Source organism: Corvus moneduloides, chromosome 21, assembly GCF_009650955.1.
Source record: "Corvus moneduloides isolate bCorMon1 chromosome 21, bCorMon1.pri, whole genome shotgun sequence".
Lineage (NCBI taxonomy): Eukaryota > Metazoa > Chordata > Aves > Passeriformes > Corvidae > Corvus > Corvus moneduloides.
In genome coordinates, this window is record NC_045496.1 from 10246536 (window position 1) to 10265432 (window position 18897).

The 18897-nt window shown below is 50.4% G+C and overlaps 1 protein-coding gene across 13 annotated transcripts in view; it reads left to right on the forward strand.

Annotated features, from left to right (window-relative positions):
- The window catches only part of ZNF618 (zinc finger protein 618), a 133586-nt gene that overhangs the window by 62850 nt on the left and 51839 nt on the right, over window positions 1-18897 (forward strand). For 10 of the 13 annotated variants that reach the window (XM_032131205.1, XM_032131209.1, XM_032131201.1 and 7 more), the window contains exons 3-6: window positions 3179-3435; window positions 7550-7645; window positions 10691-10768; window positions 17529-17567. In XM_032131205.1, coding sequence (XP_031987096.1) covers window positions 3179-3435; window positions 7550-7645; window positions 10691-10768; window positions 17529-17567 — 470 coding nt within the window. The remainder of the gene's footprint in view (window positions 1-3178; window positions 3436-7549; window positions 7646-10690; window positions 10769-17528; window positions 17568-18897) is intronic. The other 3 variants (XM_032131207.1, XM_032131211.1, XM_032131213.1) reach the window with 1 other exon arrangement.

The following is an 18897-nucleotide window of genomic DNA, read 5'->3' on the forward strand; positions in this document are numbered from 1 at the left end:
GGAAGTTACTTTCTTGGCAGAGCTGGATCCACAAAGTCAGTGTGCATGAAGGGCAAAGGTTCTGAGGGTCCTTTGGTCTGGTCTAATAATTTATCTATTCGTGCAGCTCCAGGCCACCAAGTGTGGCCACTGCACGTCTGTACTGGGGACCTGGGGCCAGCCAGACACACAGCTCTGGTTTTGGGAACTCGGGGGGATCTGTTCTCCCTGAGCACATCCTTTGGAAAAGGGCTGTTCCAGTGGACCATCTGTGCTTATGTTTGATGCCTCATTTCAGCTGGTTCCAGCTTCCAGCAATGAGCTCGCACTCGACTCTCCCCAGCCAAGTTAAGGCAAGACAGTATTTTCTCCCCATGAAGATGATGTGCTGCAATCAAATCATCTTCCAGTCTTCTTTTGGCATGAGAAACAGATTGGAGAGTTTGGTCTCACAGAGTCATAAAGTGTCTTTTCCCAGTCTTGAACCATTACAGTGCTGTGTTTTGGAACCATCTTCAGCTTTTCTGATCACCTCTGAAACCTGAGGCTGCTCACTGTGTCTGCAGCATGTGGGGAGTGGCTTCACCACAGCTTCAGACAGGGAGGAAACAACCTCCTTGTTCCATCTCAGGCACCTGAACTGAAAATTTGGTCAGTTCTTCAGCTCAGAGCGTGGCTCTGTGTGGTTGCAGCACCACGTGGGTGCATCCACAGTCCTGGACTTGTCTGACTGTGCTGCAGCCACTGGTGTTGGGCAGAGCCAGCTACAGAGAGAGGGAGCCACTGGTGCCGTGTCCCTTTCACAGCCTTTGCTCTCCACCCTTCCATGGCTCCACCCATAATTTTTAGCAACAGTGGTGTTAAATTTAATTCCAGAGCATGAATAAATCTGTCCCACATCAACCATTCCAGGAGTCCTGTGGAAATGCCTCTCTCTATTCAGGGGCAATGCGCAGGGAGAACAGCTTTGCCTCGCAGCACGGGGCCCGTTGCTGATTTGGTTTGTGTTTGTGACCCATGCAATGCTGGGCATCATCAGAAAGTCTTTGTATTCTTGCCCCTTTTATAACCTCCTCAGAAGGCTGTAGCCTCAGTCTCACTGCCACTTGTATCAGTTTCCAATCCCAAATCACTTGGCTCATGCCTGGATTTTCCTGGTTTTGCCCAGGACTGGCAGGTCCCGGTTGCTGTGGCATCGATAACTGAGCTCACACTGCCTGCTCCCACCTTTCAGCCTCCCAGTGGGAATTGCACTGGCTGGCTTTGATCTTCCTCCACAGTCCTCGCTGAGGAAGGGAAGATTTTCCTATCTACCCTGTCACTGCCTTTATCAGTGTTTTGCATTCCACACCTTCCGGGTTTGATTGATTTGTGATCAGTCCCACTCTTTTCTGATCCCTGAGTGTTCTGTACTCACTGCCTTCCCCTTGGAAGGGTGCTGAGCCATGCCATGGTGGCTGAGATTGATGGGCCTGTGGCACACCCAATAATATTACCGTAAAGACTGCCCAGTTTTCAACCACATCTTCTCTGTCTCAGTCCATCTTTCTCACTTGTAAGAGCCCTGTATGATTTTGGGAACACAGCGGAGGGAGTATGTGTGAGGAGGCAGGAAATGAGTGGGAAGGCAGGTCAAGGCTAATTCTCTCTGTTTAGGCGCTATTAATTGTACATTTCATCCCATAATGAGAATGAAGGGATGAATAATAAAATCTCTGGCAATAGGATGTGCCTGACCCAGTTTGAAATAGCGACTCCATGTCCGTGTGGGAGGTTGGGCAGTAATTACTGGGGGATTGTTCTCTCTGTTCCTCTGCTCCCCTCATCCCTGTCCTCCCAGGAGCTCCACACTTCCACCTCCAGTTGCACCATCCTGGCTTCTCTGCGAGCTCCATAACCTGTGGCAGAACCCACTGCAGGTTCTGGTTCTCTAACACTGCAATTCATACTTTGTCCTGATGAACTTTATGATGTTCCAAGCCATGGGATTTTTTCTCTGTCACATGATCTGATGATCATCCACAAGATCAGCCTAGTTTTCACTTTATTTTGTTACTTCTGCCTAAAATGTTTTCAAACACCTTTGGCTGTTCCCAGTGTTTACATGACTCTAAATATGTCCCTGTGGTTTCTGTTTCTGGGTGGTCTGAGCCATTATATATTTAGTTCTGATTTCTGCACAAACTGAACCAGCAATTATTTTATCTTTGTATTGCATGTTGGAGTGTATTAATAACCAGTATAAAAAACTGGGAGTCCATAAAGAGTGGTGCTAAAGGAGCTCCACTGCCATATTCCCACATCCTTGTCTGGTGGGCTCACACCCCCTTTGTCACCACAGCGCCTGTTGATGTTGTTTTACAGCTTTGAGTTGTCCAGATTCCTTTTCTTAATGGATTTTGAATAGTTGTTTAGATTGTTTTCTCCCAAAACCCCCAGCTTTCTCTTTCCCAGATGAAAACACGTGCTATTTCCCAACGGGTTTCTGAGCACAGTGGACCCCTCCGCCTTTCCCCCATCATCAGGCTTTCCCTGTCATCCCCAATAGCTGTATCTGTCCATAATGTGGTAGTCTCCCTAAATATCCTCATCCTGCAGATGATCCCCTTTGATCAGCACTGTGTATATTCAATAAAGCCTCTGAATACCATGGGATGTCAGGTTGCTTGAAGGGATAAAAGAGAAGATGCGATGCAGGGTGGAGATAGCTCCAAATTAAAAATGTCAGGGAATCATAGAATCATTTAGGTTGGAAAAGACCTTGAAGATCATCAAGTCAAACTTAATCCAGCAGTGCCAGGTCCACCAGTGACCCACGTCCTCAGGTGCCACAGGAGAATATGGCTTTGCGTGTATGGACTGGTGTTGGCAAATACCTGCAGTCAGAGCTGCTGGAGCTGTGCCTGTGGCCTGCTGGCAACCAGGACAAGTTCTGTGCTCTTCTTTAGGGGTCCAGTGTGTTTATGAGCACCACTGTTGTTTGTGATGATTAAGGTTATTTTCATTACTAGCAAATCATTTTACTGCTTTTGTCCGATTAAATTTTAATTACTTACCATGTATGGCAGACACACATACTTATTAATATGCTTCTTTTCAATGACCTGCATAAACCAGAGTACCTTGAATTAGGTCCTGGTGATGAGAAAACGAGCACTGGGCATTGAGGATTCATGTTCTCTCCTCTTTTCCCCCTCAGGGAGTGTTTGAAGAGGAGCCCACGGAGCCCAAAAGCTGAGGGCTCCGACTCGGTGACATCTCAGTCCTCCCCCAGTGAAGAGGCTGGAATGATGACTGAGGTGAAAGTGAAGACAGAGGTACCAGATGACTACATCGAGGAGGTGATCTGGCAGGACGACACCAAAGATTCCAAGAAGAACATCAAGGACGGGCCGGGGGATGTGCCTGCGGAGATCTGCGTGGTCATCGGCGGCGTGCGCAACCAGCAGACGCTCGGTAAGACATGGCACGAGGCACCATTCCCTGAGGGCTCTGGGGACAGGATGAGCCTCTGGAGAGCTGGGCCTGGACACCCAGCTCTGCTGGAGGGCCCGGAGCCAGGGTGAACATCAATCTCAGGGTCCTGGCTCAGGGTTATTGACCTTCTGTGTCTGTTTGCACCTGGTCGCCCCTAAAGGCTCAGCCAAGATCAGAAAGAAAAAGCTCCTTATCTTCTTTTGGCATGTTCAGGGACCTGCCCATCAGTCACCTGCAGCTCCTGGTGAGCCCAGGGCTGGGGGTGTGTTTGACATAGAGGAGGAACTTGGAAAGGAAAGTCTGAGAAACAGCTGGGGTGTTTTGAGGAAAGCTGCTCTGAGGAATGTGGATGCTTTCTGTAAATGAGACTGAGCTCAGGAGCAGGTTTTACAGGTTGCTGTTTGTTTGTTTTTCTGATCACTCCTCAGTTGTGGGAATACTTTTGACTCTGGGCTGGCTGTGGTGTGCCCTGTTCCAAACAGTGCTTCCTGTCCCCACCCCACCTCCTGCTGTGATGAGAAGAAGCTTTTTCTTTTTTCTGTGAACATCAAACTGTCCTCTCCTCCTGCTCCAGGGAAAGGGGTTTCCTGTGGGAACCTGCCAAGCCACCACTCTTGCACTGCCTCTGTTGTCCCCAGCCTGGAGCAGGTCCCTGCAGTGTCTCTGAGATCCAAAGGCAGTTGCTAATAAAAAGAAGGAAGAGCAGTTGGACCAGGTTTCCTTTAAGGGACTCAGAAGGAAGCTAATTTCAGCTGCCCAGCATTGCAGTTGGGGTTGGTTTGTCTTGCAGGGGGAGAGAAAAAGAGGAATTGATGTTGGATTTTCTCCTGGGTTTTGTTCATCATTGTCCACACTGCTGGAGAGAAACCTGGGAGGTGTCATTAGCTGGTGACTGTCTCAGAAGCATCGTTGTTCTTCCTGTCCTCCTTTCCACCACAGGACAGCCACTAAGAACAGCAGGGTGGGACAGTCAGTGCTGTCTGTGCAGGTCTAGGGAAAGCCTAAGAAGTCCATAAATACTTCTGACATAAAGATTTTACAGTTTGGAAGAAATATTCTGTATTTTCAGAGTTTTTGTGCCTCTGCAGCTCTTGAGTGGTTGATCAGTACATGGGCAAAGCTGAAAAGCATCCCTGGTGTCCTGGGAGGGAGAGGTGGAGCTACCACTGATGGGCAGCAGTGGGAGCTTCTCCTCCAGCCACGGCCACCAGTCCTTGGTGAAAGCATCTGCAGGTTGGGTGTTTGCCCTGTAGGAGCCTCTTCTCCCCTCAGCTCCTGGCTGTGCTCCGCAGTCGGTGTCCCCTGGCAATGGTGGTTTCCAGCTGAGCGTGGCTGTGCTGCTGTGCAGTGGGGAGGGGCTTTTGCTCTTGGCTGATGTGGGTGGACTGGAGGGGAAGGCAGGGAGGAGCTGCTGAGGGCACTGAGTTTGTTCAGCTGCAGCAGAGGAGACTGAGGGGAGACCTCACCAGGGGCTGCAGCTCCTCCCGAGGGGCAGCTCCAATCTCTGCTCTGTGGTGACCAGGGACAGCACCCAGGGAACAGCTGGAGCTGGGCCAGGGCAGGCCCAGGCTGAGAGCAGGGAAAGGTTCTTCCCCCAGAGGGTGCTGGGCACTGCCCAGGCTCCCCAGGGAATGGGCACGGCCCCGAGGCTGCCAGAGCTCCAGGAGCGTTTGGTCAGCGCTGCCAGGGATGCCCAGGGTGGGGCTGTTGGGGGGTCTGTGCAGGGCCAGGGGTTGGACTGGATGATCCTGGTGGATCCTTTCAGTTTAGGCTATCCCATGGTTCTGTGATTCTATGGATAGCACTGGGGACAGACTGGTGTGAGGGGGGCACTCTCAAAGTGTGGGCACTGTGGGGAGAGGGACAGATTGATTGACCAGTTACAAGTGGTGGTTGAAAGCTCTATAAACTGGAGAGCTTCTGTCTGGAAGGGCCTTTTCCAATGAAACACACATTGCGTTGGTTATTGTAAAGCCTGGGCTTCTGTAAAGGCAGCTTGGTCTGGAGGTGATGGGAGTTGGTGCCAGTTCCTTTGTGAACAGAGCCCTGGAGGTGCCCTGCTTGTCTGCCATTCACATGACCCTCGTTTTTGGGTAGGTGGCTCTGAGTATCTCCTGTTTGGCCACCAGGTCGTGTGCTCTGTGTGCACAGCCCGTGGTGCCTGGAGAGCAGCTCCTTGTGTTTGCTGAGCTCTGGCACCCGGTCCCCTCCATGCCCCCACAGAAATCACACACGGGCACCGTGCCCATCTCTGCAGACACCAGGGTACCTCACACCAGGAATGTGCCCCATGTGCCACTGCTCCACTGGCCATTCCAGCTGCTCCACTGGCCATAACAGCTGCTGCACTGGAGCAGCCTGAAGGTGTGACCCGCTGATGGTGCTGGTGCCTCCTGCCTCTGGACAAAAGGCTTTGTGACTTTGCTGCTGCTCCCCAGTACTTCCAGGAGTTTTCCTTGCCCTGGGATCTGGGAGCCTGTATCTGAATCACTTCCTCCATGCAGACAGGTGAGGCTTTGGTAGGATTTTATTCACCTTCATCGGGGAAGCTGAGACTGGAGGTGTCGAAAATGGTTATTTTTACAGCAATTGCTGACAAAGTGGTGAATCAGGAGTGAATGAATCCCCCTCCTCTGTGTGGAATTCCTGACCCCCAGCCTGTCTCCTTTCAGGGAGTGCTGGGACAGTGGGTTAAACGGGGGATGTGTCTGAGCCAGGACCATGGTGCTGAAGGCTCAGGGCACACGTGGCTCCAAGTGACAGCTTTCCTGCAGGGCTCAGCCTCAGGGCTTGGCTGAAATGCGCACTGCAAGATTTACGTCTCTTTTCTGAGTCATGCATCTGCTCTATTTGTATTTTTAGTTGTTACTTGGAGCAATTTATAACAGGGATTCCCAGCTCAGTTGTTGCTATTCCCTTGCAGTGTTTACATCAAACCAGGCCTTGTGTCTTTTGCCTCCTGTTTACTTGCACAAGCTCCTGTCTCTCCCGCCACTTTGGACTACTCCAGACTCTGCCTCCATCCGTGTGGAGCATCCCAAACCCTGTGGGGGCTGTACTGGGTGGGATGGCTGGGGGCAGTGGCCGCAGGGCCCCAGCTGAAGAGCCGGTGCTGTTTGTGGGTTCGGACCATTTTCCTTTCAGCTGCTTTTCCACAAAAGTCTTGCAATCCTGGGGGATCCCCCCTTGGCATCCCAAGCAGAGGAAGCCATTGGAGAGGTTGGCTCTAACCTGGCTCCTGCCAGCTGCAGCTGCTGTGGAGCCCCTACTCCCCCTGCACCCACCTGGCCCCCCAGGGTACCCCAGATGCCCTGGCCCCAGGGCAGGGGTTCCTGCCCTGCACAGCTCAGAGATGCCACATTTCCTGCTCTTCTTTTCTTCCTTCTGGCAAGATTCACATGCTGACCTCAGGCCAGGGTCACCTGAAGAGCCCCAGCACATGGACACTTCTCAGGGCAGGGAAGTCAGGGCAGAGAGGCACAGAAGTCCCACCATGGAGCTGTCTGGAGAGGAGAGGAAAAGCAAAGAGCACTTGTGTTGTAATTGTGTTGTAAGGAGAAAGAGGGGGAGATTTTCAGATGTGGATCATTTCCTCTTGTTGGGAATAGCATCAGGTCAGTATTTGTGTTCTGGAGGACTGAGTTATCTGCGAGCTGATCGGGAGAAGTTTGGTACAAGACTCCTCAACCTCTCAATCTGCTCTCCCAATCTGGTGCTTTACAAGGAACATTTTGGAGAGGACTTTTCAAGTAATGCATTAGATCAGAAATGTTTCTGAGACAGAGTGAAGAGAGAATCCTTCTGCTCTGAGCCTCTCTGTCCATCTCCCTTGCACACACAGGGCTCATGCCATGATGCTGATGTCTCAGTGTCTGAGTTGCTCAGCATAGGAAATTCAAGAGCACTTTGGATTCTCCCTGGTGAAGTAAAATAATACTGCAGAAGCCTTAAGAAATTCTGTGAGACCTCTGACATCTTGTCAGAAAGCCACAGGGACAGATGGGTCTTGGAAATTTTTAATAGGCTTCAGCCTATTCCTTGGAAATGCATCCACTTTAAGGGCTTTTTTCTGATTTCTTTTTGCACAATTTAGATGGAAAAGCAGTGGAACGTGGCTCTCCCGTTGGATATACACGAAATCGATATTCAGGGACCTGGATTTTTGACCATGCATTGAGATACACGTCCGGTATGTGATGGAAGGGTGTGCAAGTCTAACCAGGGCTCAGGGAGCACAGAAAGCTCTGGAAGCAACGGGTGCATTGCCCGGATTCCAGCTGCGAGGCTCAGGAAAAGCCTGGCCCAACTGAGTGCACCAACTAACCCCAAACCTTCCCCATCTCCCCTCCTGCCACCACCAGCTGTACCCTGCATGACGTGCCCTGAGTGGACGATGACCTCGCTGCTGGTGTCCAAGGCCACGCGGGCACGTTCTCTGCAAGGCCTTAACACACAGCAATGTCCTCCTTCCTGCACTTCACCTTCCCCCCACTCTAACAGCACATTTTTTGTGGCAAGCCACCCCTCCTTTCTCTAGTGTGAGGGCCTGTGGTGAGCTGAGCACACAGCTGTGGCCGCTGGGTTGTCTCTCTGCCTCAGGTCTGTAATACGCCTCCCTCACACCCTCCCCAACTCCCTGTGCTCCCAGGGCACTGCTCTACCCCCCTGTGGGCAGGGGGTGAGTGCAGGTGCCCCCCTCAAAATTGGCTCCAACCTTCCCTGGGTTCCACTTGAGACCTGGGAGTTTCAGGGCACCTGCACAAAAGCCCTGGCCTGGGACATGTGGTCCCTCTCCTGCCTCAGCTCCTGCCCTTGATGTCCAGCACAGCCCCTGCACAAGGGCTACAGCCCCTGCTCGGGTTCACAGTGCAGACAGAAGGCACTGCACAGTTACCTGAACAGGTGACCCTCTTGGAGAACTCCTGCACAGCCAGTGCATTTCTGTGCTGCAGATTATCTCCAGAGGAAGTAGGAAATGCAACAAAAATGGAGAAAAATATTCAGCCTAGAGCCCCTTGCTGTGTTTGACCTGTTTGCACCAACTCATAGAATCACAGAATGCTTTGGGTTGGAAGGGACCTGCCATGGGCAGGGACACCTTCCACTGTCCCAGGCTGCTCCAAGCCCCAGTGTCCAGCCTGGCCTTGGACACTGCCAGGGATCCAGGGGCAGCCCCAGCTGCTCTGGGCACCCTGTGCCAGGGCCTGCCCACCCTCCCAGGGAACAATTCCTTCCCAATATCCCATCCAGCCCTGCCCTCTGGCAGTGGGAAGCCATTCCCTGTGTCCTGTCCCTCCAGCCTTTGTCCCCAGTCCCCTCCAGTTCTCCTGGAGCCCCTTTAGGCCCTGCAAGGGGCTCTGAGGTCTCCCTGGAGCTTTCTCCTCTCCAGGTGAGCACCCCCAACTCAGTGGCCTCCTCTGGCCTCATTCCAACTCTTCCCCGTGCTCCGTGAGCAGCCAGCACCGTTGGGCTGTGGGTGGGCATCAGTCACATCGTGCTGTTGGTTCAGCTGAACCTCAGCTGTGCTCAGGGCTCCTGTTTATAGGGCCCAGGTGATGCTGAGTGCACTCGTCTGCTGCTTTGGGGTCCAGCTGGAAGAGTTTTCAGAAAAGAATTTTGGAGGCTGGTGGTAAAAATAACCAGTCCTTGAGCAGGGGAAATGAGGGCTGGCAAACACTGCCGACTTGCTGATATCCAGGATTTCACTCAGGCAGCCTCTGTGGAGTGACCACAGGTGGTGGCTGTCCCACAGATGTGTATCTATATAAAATACAGTGAGCTATGAAAATAAAAATGCTCTGGAGCAGATCAGACACAGCCAAGAGCCTGAGCTATCAGAATATGTGAGTATTTTCTCAGATGGGTACTCTGGTGTATCAGACTGTGGCGAATGGACTCTTTCAGCATCAGTGACAGAGGAGCCTCCCCAGCTCAGAGGACAGCCCCAAGTGGTGCTTTCAGTGATGGACAGGGAATTCAGGGCTCTGACACTCTGAAAGTGGGGTGTTTTCTTCCTAGGCTGTAAGAATGGGCTATGGGAAGGGGAAAAAGGACTGTGGGCAATAGTGTGTTCAGACAGCACCCTGGGTTTGTTCCTGCAAGAGCTCACTTTGAGTAGCTCCAGGTGAGTATTGCTGTGAATGCTGTTTGGGAAGGTTTATCTGGATGTGTGTCAATGTTTTTGTTCTCGTTTGTGGCTCCTCCCTGAGTTTTGCTGTTTGGCATGGTCAGGAAAAGATTGTTTCAAGGTTGTGTGAGGAAGGGTCCATGGAAATGGAATTCTGCATTTACACCAAATTAACTCAGCCCTTTTTTCTCTCACCTCCTCTTCAGCCAAGTGCTGCTCTCATCCTCCCAAAGAGCACCAAGGGGATCCCAGTTCCACAGCTCTGGTGGACAGCTAAGAAATGCAGTGCATGCTGCAAATCAGAGCCTGGAAAGTGAATTCATAGCCTATGCAACGAAGTGAAGTGGGGAAAAAAAGAGATTGAATCAACTCAAATAACAAATCTAAGGAAATTTCTGTCTGCCTGTTCAATAACAGAAGAGTCTAAATTCATGGCATAACTTCATCATTACAAATGGTTCTCCCAGCTCTGTTCCTCTGGTTTCATTTCAAATGACTGTTTGCAGATGTGTGTTTTCTGGAATTAGAGATACAAACTGAGAAGAGAGACTACTGTGGTCATGTGCTTTTCCTTAAAAAGGGCAAAAGTTCTATTTGTATCTATTTGGTTTCCTCTGGGTGGATATTTACCAAATCTCTGTGGGTTTCTTGGGAAATTTGTACATTGTGCATTTCTTGAGAAATTTTGAAAACTCCTGGCCTCAAGATAACATATTGCCTTCTTTTTTCAGTTGAAAAGGATTTTTTCCCAGCTACTAGGAACTTACTGAAAAGTAATTCAAGGTTATTTCTGTCCATAGGAAACATTAGTCATTATTATAAAATTATAAGTCAGGCTATTTTGAGCGTGGCCCTTTCACGTTAGCAAAGTTAAAAAGTTACACTGAAAATGTAAGTTCAGGGTAATATGCCAAGGAATCTTAAATAAGGCTGAAAGGAAGAATAGTGTCTGGGATAGTGATTTCCTGCATTTATCTCCATGAACCTTCCAAAAATTACTTTGCTGCAACGTGCACTCTTCTGCCCGCAGTTCATGGAGCAGTGTGCAGGGAGGCTGTTTTTCCTGATCTCCTATGGTGATGTGTGCTTCTCTCTCTTGTCTTCCAGGGTCTTACGAGTGTGGAATATGCGGGAAGAAATACAAGTATTACAACTGTTTCCAGACCCATGTGCGAGCACACAGAGGTATCTCACTCCTGCTGAAATCCTGGGAATCCTGGGTAGCACAGGGCCAGGGCAGGCTCAGGCTGGAGAGCAGGGAAAGGTTCTTCCCCCAGAGGGTGCTGGGCACTGCCTAGGCTGCCCAGGGAATGGGCACGGCCCCGAGGCTGCCAGAGCTCCAGGAGCGTTTGGACAGCGCTGCCAGGGATGCCCAGGGTGGGGCTGTTGGGGGGTCTGTGCAGGGCCAGGGGTTGGACTCCTGGATGGTCCCTGTGGGTCCCTTCCAGCTCAGGATATTCTATGATTTTATGTCTATTTTCAGGAAGGTCTTGAAGGTTGCTCTGCTGCTTCCCTGGTCACCAGTAATTCTTCTCTGGGGTAGCCCATTGAGAGGGGCCCACTGATAAACTTTGGGGCTGTCTCAGCTTTGTGGTCTTTACTGCAGCAACATTTCTCCCCAGATCAGGAGCAGCTCCTGTGTTCGGGGTCAGTATTTACTGCCCAGGGCTCTTGAGGGCCTCACTGTGTGCAGGGGGAGCTGCAAATCACAGAATTTCTCCTGGCAGGTCCCAGTGGCAGCAGTGTGGTGGCATCTCCTCGAGGTGCTCCATGCTCCTGCCCAGCTGGGAGTTCCATCCCTCCCTGAGAAGTCAGCGTGGGAGGATATAAATCAGATATGGGCATTGTGACTGCTGTATTTTTATGTTCAAATCAAAATGCTCCTTGAGCTGCCCCTGTACCCCTGCTGCCAGCTGAGGTCACTTCCCAAATGCACTGTGTGGATGAAAGGTCTCCTGCTTGGTCAGGAGTGGCTTGAGCTGAGTTTTCTGTAAGACTGAACAATCCAATATTGTGTAATTGCAGAAATGTGAAAGTTTGAGGTGGTTTGTTCAATCAAAGTGTAGTTTGAAGGGTTTGGAGCTCTGAAATACCAGAACAGCAGGGACTGGAAACCAGCTCCTCCTGTGCCTTTCTCTGGGTTTGTTTCCTGTCACTGAGGTGACACTGGAGTCACTGTGCCAAGCTGGCAGGAGCATCTGCTTAACTCCTCAGGTGTAACCAGTGGTTGAAAATCCAGGAATAATGGAGGCTAATATTAAGTTTTAAATGCTCAAACTCTCAAAAGTCAGCACATGCACGGCCAAGAAGTGAAGGTGCATCCTTAACTGCTCAGAGTTTGTCACAGTCTCATCCCTTAAGTGCATGGTTGCATATTCCTTATGTTCTATTTAATATCACAGAGCTGCTTCTGTACCCCTGGATACACACAGAATTGTTTTTCCATGCTGGTATTTCTTTTCTAAATACCAACAGAATTCCTTAAAGTCCTTTAAATGTAGCTGCAAGTAGCTTCACTCTGCATCTTAAGGAAAAAAATCCCAAAAATAATAGGGATATGCTTTACCATTACATCACAGCATTGCAATAGTTTTGCAATAATAATTGTGGTATTTAAATCTGGGACAAGAATTGCTTTTATTTTACTTCTCTTCCCCAAGCACTATGGGATGTTTAATTCTGCTGGAATTTAGGAACTCTGTTAGTATGAGGTCACCTCCTAGTGTGTGATCTAATTGATTTGTATTTATTTCTATTTTGATAATGAAATTAAGCTATATATTAAATTATATATATATAGACCTGTACATTTGATACCCATAGTTTTGACATGAACTCAGTGGAGGCACGACTTTACCTTTTGCTTCCAAGGTCTTTGTCATGTGTAGTTGTAGAAGATGGAAATTTTCAAAATTCTGAATGTGGAAATTTATCAGTAATTCTCACATCAGTGCTGGAGAAGCAGAATTTATATGTGTGATACTTAGAAAGTGTTGGTTTATGTTACTGTAAATGGATGCATGTAGTAGTAGCATTTAAAGTGCATTTGAATTGCCTTAAGACAATAAAAATACAAATGAGGTATTTATTCATCTACACTCTTCAGCAAGAAATGAAACTGCAAAGGTGATGCAGCTCTGGCAGTGGGATTCTCCCAGGGAGCTGAGGCACTGAGCAGAGTGTGCAGGTCTGCAGAGGAAGAACCTGCCAGGGAAAGGTTAAGGATGGGTAGGAAAAAAGAAGGAAGAGTTCTTTGGAAGAAAGCCCTGTGTGGTATTATCCAGTGTGAGCTGTGCATGGACTGGACCCGGAACAGTGTTGGGATGACAGAAGACTGCAGGAGTGAAGGGAATTTTTGTGAAAGATGCTTTTATTGCCCTAAGGCTTCATAGAGGAGAAGGGGCTGGGGCTGCCCCATGGTAGCAAACGTGGGGTAACGTGGTGGGATCATGGCACTGAAGGGGTCACTCTGCACGTTCCTGTTCTTCCTGTGATCTCCAGTCCATGTCTCAGACACAGTGCCAGGGCACTGGCAGCCAGCTCTCCCAGGGCTGCTTTCCTCGAAGCACTGGAATGTGAGCTCTCTTGGCCCATTCCGTGCAACTCTCAGCTGCCAGAAACTCCAATCCTGAGCCCTTCAGTTGTTTCTTTCTGACTGGGCAAGGGAGGAGCCGGACTGCAATGGCAGGACCTGGATTCCCTCTTTGCAGGATGGATTTTCTGGGTGCCAGCCATGGCTTTCCCAAGGTCTGGCCACCCATCAGTCTTTCCCAAAGTTAGACTAATCCTGGGAGACTCACCAGCTCAGCATCAGAGGAGCTAGAACAAAGTGAGGCCCCTTTCTTCTCTTTAGGTTTTTTGGCCATTCCAGCAGGAATAGCTGCTGTTTGTGATTTGCTGAAGGATACACCCTGTCCCAGGCCTCTGCTCTCTGCTTGTTTGTGTGGTTCCTGTGTCGCTGACGGGCTGTGGCCAAGCCCTGGGATCATCCTGCAGATGGACAGAGCAGGGGATAGAAAAGGCTCAGCCCAGGGGAGAGCAGAGAAACTGGTGTTGATCTGCTTTGGACCTTTGGGGCAGAACAAAACATCTGTGTCATCAGCTCTTCTGTCACTGCTCAGTGACACAAAATGCAAGTTTTGGGGGCCTCCAGTTGTTCTTGCTTTGACCTGGGTTATTTCTGAGCTGGTTTGTGTATCCAGGGCCCACTCTGGAGCTGTGGCAGGGGAGCCTGGGCCTTACAGCAGGGGGAAGGTCTGTCACCCTCTCTGCTCGTGCAGTCAAGCCATCCTTATCTGCTGCTTGTTTTTCCCTGTGCAGAACTTAATGTCTTCTCAACCTTTGAGCTGTGCAGTTCCACATGAAGAGTTTTGCCCTGGCAACATCACATTTTTATTTGCAATGAGCATTTTTTTGAGAAATTTTCTGGATTTTTTTATAGCTGCACCTGCCTCCACTCCAGCTCTCTGTGGCAGACAAGCTGCGTTAGAGGTGACCTGTGTTCTTGAGGCTGATTTCTTTTCTCGTCTGCCTTCAGCAGCACGGGCGTTTATATCATAAAACGGGGCATTTTCTTAGTTTATTGAGTGTTCCCTGTGTTGCTGAGCATTGGCTGGAGAATTTCAGGGAGTGACTGCTCTGGCAGTTTGCAGAAGAGCTGAGACAGCTCTGCTTCAGGATGTGCTGCCTCGCAGGGACAAGTTCCCATTCTGCTTTCCCCTGAAAGCCGAGATCCAGGCACGGAAATCCCCATGTAAGGGCTCTGCAAAGAACCAGAAATGTAGGTAAGAAATTTCCCCACTATGTTTCATCGAGGAAGAAAGGAAAAGGTTGAGTTCCTTCCCCTTCAACTCCCTGAAACACACAAATAAAATAAAAAAGAAACCCAACAAAAAAGTTATGTTGCAGAGCTGAAAGGCTCCTTTGTGAGCTGCTGTGCAGCCCTGCAGGATCACAGCTCCTTCCTCCTGCTGGAGTTCAGCTGGAGCAGAGGGGCTGCGCATTCCTGGTGCCGATGGAAGGCTCTGTCCCAAATGTTACCGCTTCGCCTACACGCAACCCAGGGCTTAAAAATGTTTTGCTTACGGTGCTTTTATTTCAGCTGTGTTAAAAGGTTTGGATTGCCTTCAGGAGTTAGTCAGCTAGAAAGTTCTGCTTTGTACGGTTGGGTCGTGTTTAAGCAACATGAGCAGCAAAACATCTGCATGTTTTGAGTCAGGAAAATTATTTCACTTTTAGATAACTCCAAAAAAAAAAAAAAAAAAAAGGCTGAAATTGCTTTATTAGACTTTCAAACAGCAAATTTATAAACCTCTGGGCTGAGGCCAAGCAAGGGAGGTTTGTACCCAAAGGAGAATTCTTCCAAAAGCAAAGAAAGAAAATAGCAAGGCTCAAGTTTAACCCTCGCAGGATATATCGCCTCTAGCCCAAGAATTGGTGGAAGTTCTCTGTTTCCAGATAAGCTTTTCTGGGCTGAATGATGATTTTGCTCAAGTTGTTTTTCATTATTATTTATTTACATTATAAGTTGTTGCATTGCCTCCCTCCAAGCCCTCCCTCCAAGCTCTCCATATCCTCCCCACAGGGCTCTGCCAGCCGAAGGCTGAGCTGCTCCCACCAGAACAGATGCTGGATGCTCTGAGGGGGACTGGATTCTTCAGGCCAAGTTTCGAGTTTCACCAATTGTTAAAAAACTTCTCAAAGCTTTTAAAGTTTCAGATTTATGTTTTCCAAGAATGGGTTCTGCTCAATTCAAAAAATATGAAAAGGAAGATGACTCATTCAAATGGTGAATATGGAAAAATGCTTTTTTCCAAAGTACGCATTTTTTGGAGTCTGAGTTAAAGCGCCTCTGTCACTGAAAGGATTTTGAGGTGAGGAGTAGAAAACTAATAGAGAAATAACCATCCCTGAGGAGAGATGGTGTTCCTGAGCCATAGAAATTTGGGGTTCATTCGTTTATTTGTTACTGAAAATATCAGATGATTTTGGGGACGTCCATTGCCCTCTGCCCTGCATCCAAAGATCCATTTTTCCTGTGCACATTTCCCAGTCTGCAGCAGATACTCATATGAGATGTGGGAAGTTTCTTGGGACACAGGAGTTAACTGGCTGATTTTCCAGCTTCCTTGCCCACCTCCCTATTCTTAGTGACTTTTGCAACTTTCTCAGAAATTTGTCTTTTGTTTCACAGTTGTAATTACTTGGTTTGAGCTCAAAGGTGATGTGGAGTGGGCTGTTAGGGGATTTTTAGTTGGTCATTTTTTAATTCATGAATAGTTTAGTGGGTCTTATGACTAAGAGTAACAACATTTCTTGACGCAGTTCAGAAATGGCTGTTCCTTAAACCTTTGTGTGTTGCCTGATTCTTGTTAAATTTGACTGAAGTACTTTTTAAAGCTGTTTAAATAGTGCATGTCTTTTATGGTTTATTTATGCCATTGCTTGTGAGGACAGCATTTTGTATAAATCCATTGTGCCATAGCTGCTTTTCCTTGAATGATGGGTGGGAATTCAAACAAGTAGCAGCTGTGGAAAAATCCTGGGCTTTGCTGTTGAGGTTCTGCACCTGATACTGAGGGTTTCTGATCTGGCCCGAGTTTATGAAGTTGTGCCAAATTAATACTGTTGCCTAGAAAAATGATCTAATCAGGCAGGTTAATCAAGTAGAAATGTACAAATTCACAAACCCACAATCATTTGTTTTTATTATTTTTAAGAAATAAGGAAATTAAATGCGAACAGTGCTCATTACTTAAGGCTGCGAATTTTAAATTCAAAAACTCTGTGCCATTCTGCAGCTGTGGTTTCCAGCGCAGTGCAAGCATCATTCCAACAGACATATGGAATATTTTGCAACACAGTTACATTATTAGATAATGTGACATACAGTATATGTAATTCAGGATGAATATGAAACACTTCAAACTGACTTGGAAATCCTAATCGTTTATGATCCTTGACTTGTAACTTTGGGGTTTGTTTTCCAGCTTGCAGCTTTGCCTGTTGCATTCAGTTAAGGCTTGAACGTGATCTCTGCTCTGTGCTTCTTGTACACGACAGTGGAGGGAGCTTTTTCTCCCTTCTTTTCACATCTGCCGTCAATAAGACCAGGATAAAATCACCCTGGAGGAATCTGTGTGGCCCATCTCTTGTGGAGGCTTTGCCATCACTGCCTGTGGAGGGAGGGCACGGTGGTGGAGCCGGCTGTGCCAAATGCCATGGGAGCTGAGCCGGGTGCACTGGTCACTGCTCGCTTTCCTGGGCTCACAGCGCTTGCCTGGGAACTGCCTGTTCAAATGAGACCAGAGGAGGCCACGGAGCTGCTCCGAGGGCTGGACCCTCTGCTCTGGAGCCAGGCTGGGAGAGCTGGGGGTGCTCACCTGGAGAGGAGAAAGCTCCAGGGAGACCTCAGAGCCCCTTGCAGGGCCTAAAGGGGCTCCAGGAGAGCTGCAGAGGGACTGGGGACAAGGACACAGAGGGACAGGACACAGGGAATGGCTTCCCACTGCCAGAGGCAGGGCTGGATGGGATATTGGGAAGGAATTGTTCCCTGGGAGGGTGGGCAGGCCCTGGCACAGGGTGCCCAGAGCAGCTGGGGCTGCCCCTGGATCCCTGGCAGTGCCCAAGGCCAGGCTGGACATTGGGGCTTGGAGCAGCCTGGGACAGTGGAAGGTGTCCCTGCCCATGGCAGGGGTGGAACGAGATGGGCTCTAACATCCCTTCCAGCCCAGACCATTCTATGACCGCGGGCAGCTGCGCTTTAACCACGAGTCCTTGTTGGCCGTGTCGGCCTCGCAGCCCCGGGGAGCCCCTCACGGCCCGCTCCGTCCCGCGGTGCCGGGCAGAGCCGCGGAGAGGAGAGCGAGGGAGCGAGCGCGGCGGCGGTGGCGGGGGCCGGGGCAGCGCGGCCGGCGGATCTAAGCGCAGCTCTTTCTCTTTGCAGACACCGAAGCTGCCTCAGGGGAAGGAGCCTCACAAGGCAGTAAGTACAGCGGGGCGTCCCGGGCCGGGTGTGGCGGGGAGGGTCGGGCGGGGGTCCCGCTCCCCGAGGCGGTCCCGCGGGGCTGTGGCGGGGCCGTCCCGCAGGCGGCCGGCAGGGGGCGGCCCCGCCGCGGACATGGCGGCGGCGGCGGGGCAGAGCCGGCGGGGCAGAGGCGCTCCTCACGGCTCGGGGGGTCCCTCAGGGCACGCCGCCCCTCACGGCCCGGCAGCTCAGGCGGTTTTCGCTGTCCCCCCGCCGTGAAGGGAGCGCGGTGCCCCGGGAGCTGCCCGGTGAGCGCTGTGAGGGCACCACGAACGGAGCTCCCCCTGCCTCCTTGGCCGGGAAGGGACAAGGCACTGCTGGGCTCCCTGGGGGCGTCAAGTCTTGTAGGACCTTTAAACCCTAAACCTTCAGTCTGGGGTGTGTGCCCCCGTCCCGGGGAGGGACAGACGGAGCCGGCGCAGGGCTGAGGAGAGCGGGCCGGGGCAGCAGTGGGAAAGGTGGCACCGGAGGGAGCTGGGGACAGACTCGTGGCCCGTGTGAGGGGTGAGTGGGAAGATGGAGCCAGGCAGTTCCCGGTGACAGGAGAATTGCTAGATAACGGGCATAAAGTGGAGAGAAAAGAGGCTGGGGCTGTGTTGAAAGAAAAGTGCTCCCTCGTGCTGTGGAGCAGGCTGTCCAGAGAGGTGTGTCCTCCATCCTTGGGGGTTTACGAGACCAGCCTGGATAAAGTCCCAAGTAACCAGGACTGAGCTCGGAGCAGACCCAGCTTTGAGCAGGAGGTCAGACCAGAGATCTCCTGAGGTCTCTGCACACCTGGGTTTTGCTATGTGTTAGGTGAGACCCATGATTCCCACTGGAAAGGTAAGTTCCCAACACTGGTGGTTGCAGATGGCAGCTTCGAAGCACCAAACTTACCCTGGGTGGGTATAGAAATGTTAAATAGTACAAAAAAATAAAAAGTACAACCACACCACCTTTTCTGAGCTCTTTCTTTACCCCGTTCAGGGATAGGTGAACAATTGGCATTAGCATAGGGGGGGGTCTTGGCTTTCTGTCTGCAAAAGGAAGCAGGACTGACTTCACTGCAGGTGGGGAATGAAGATCCTCAGCCCTGAGCCAAAACATCTCAGTAGCAACCAGCCATCACACACCAGTGTGTGTGCACAGTGTGCTGCTCACAGGGGCAGCTGGGCTCTGTGGCTGAGCCCTTCTCTTCTCCTTGACAGAGTCTAGCTCTGTGCAGGGCATGGAAACTCCTTCCCAGGCTCCTGTCACCTCCCTTGGTGTCTCTCTTTCAGTCATTGCTCAGCTGCCCGTTGGTGTTTTA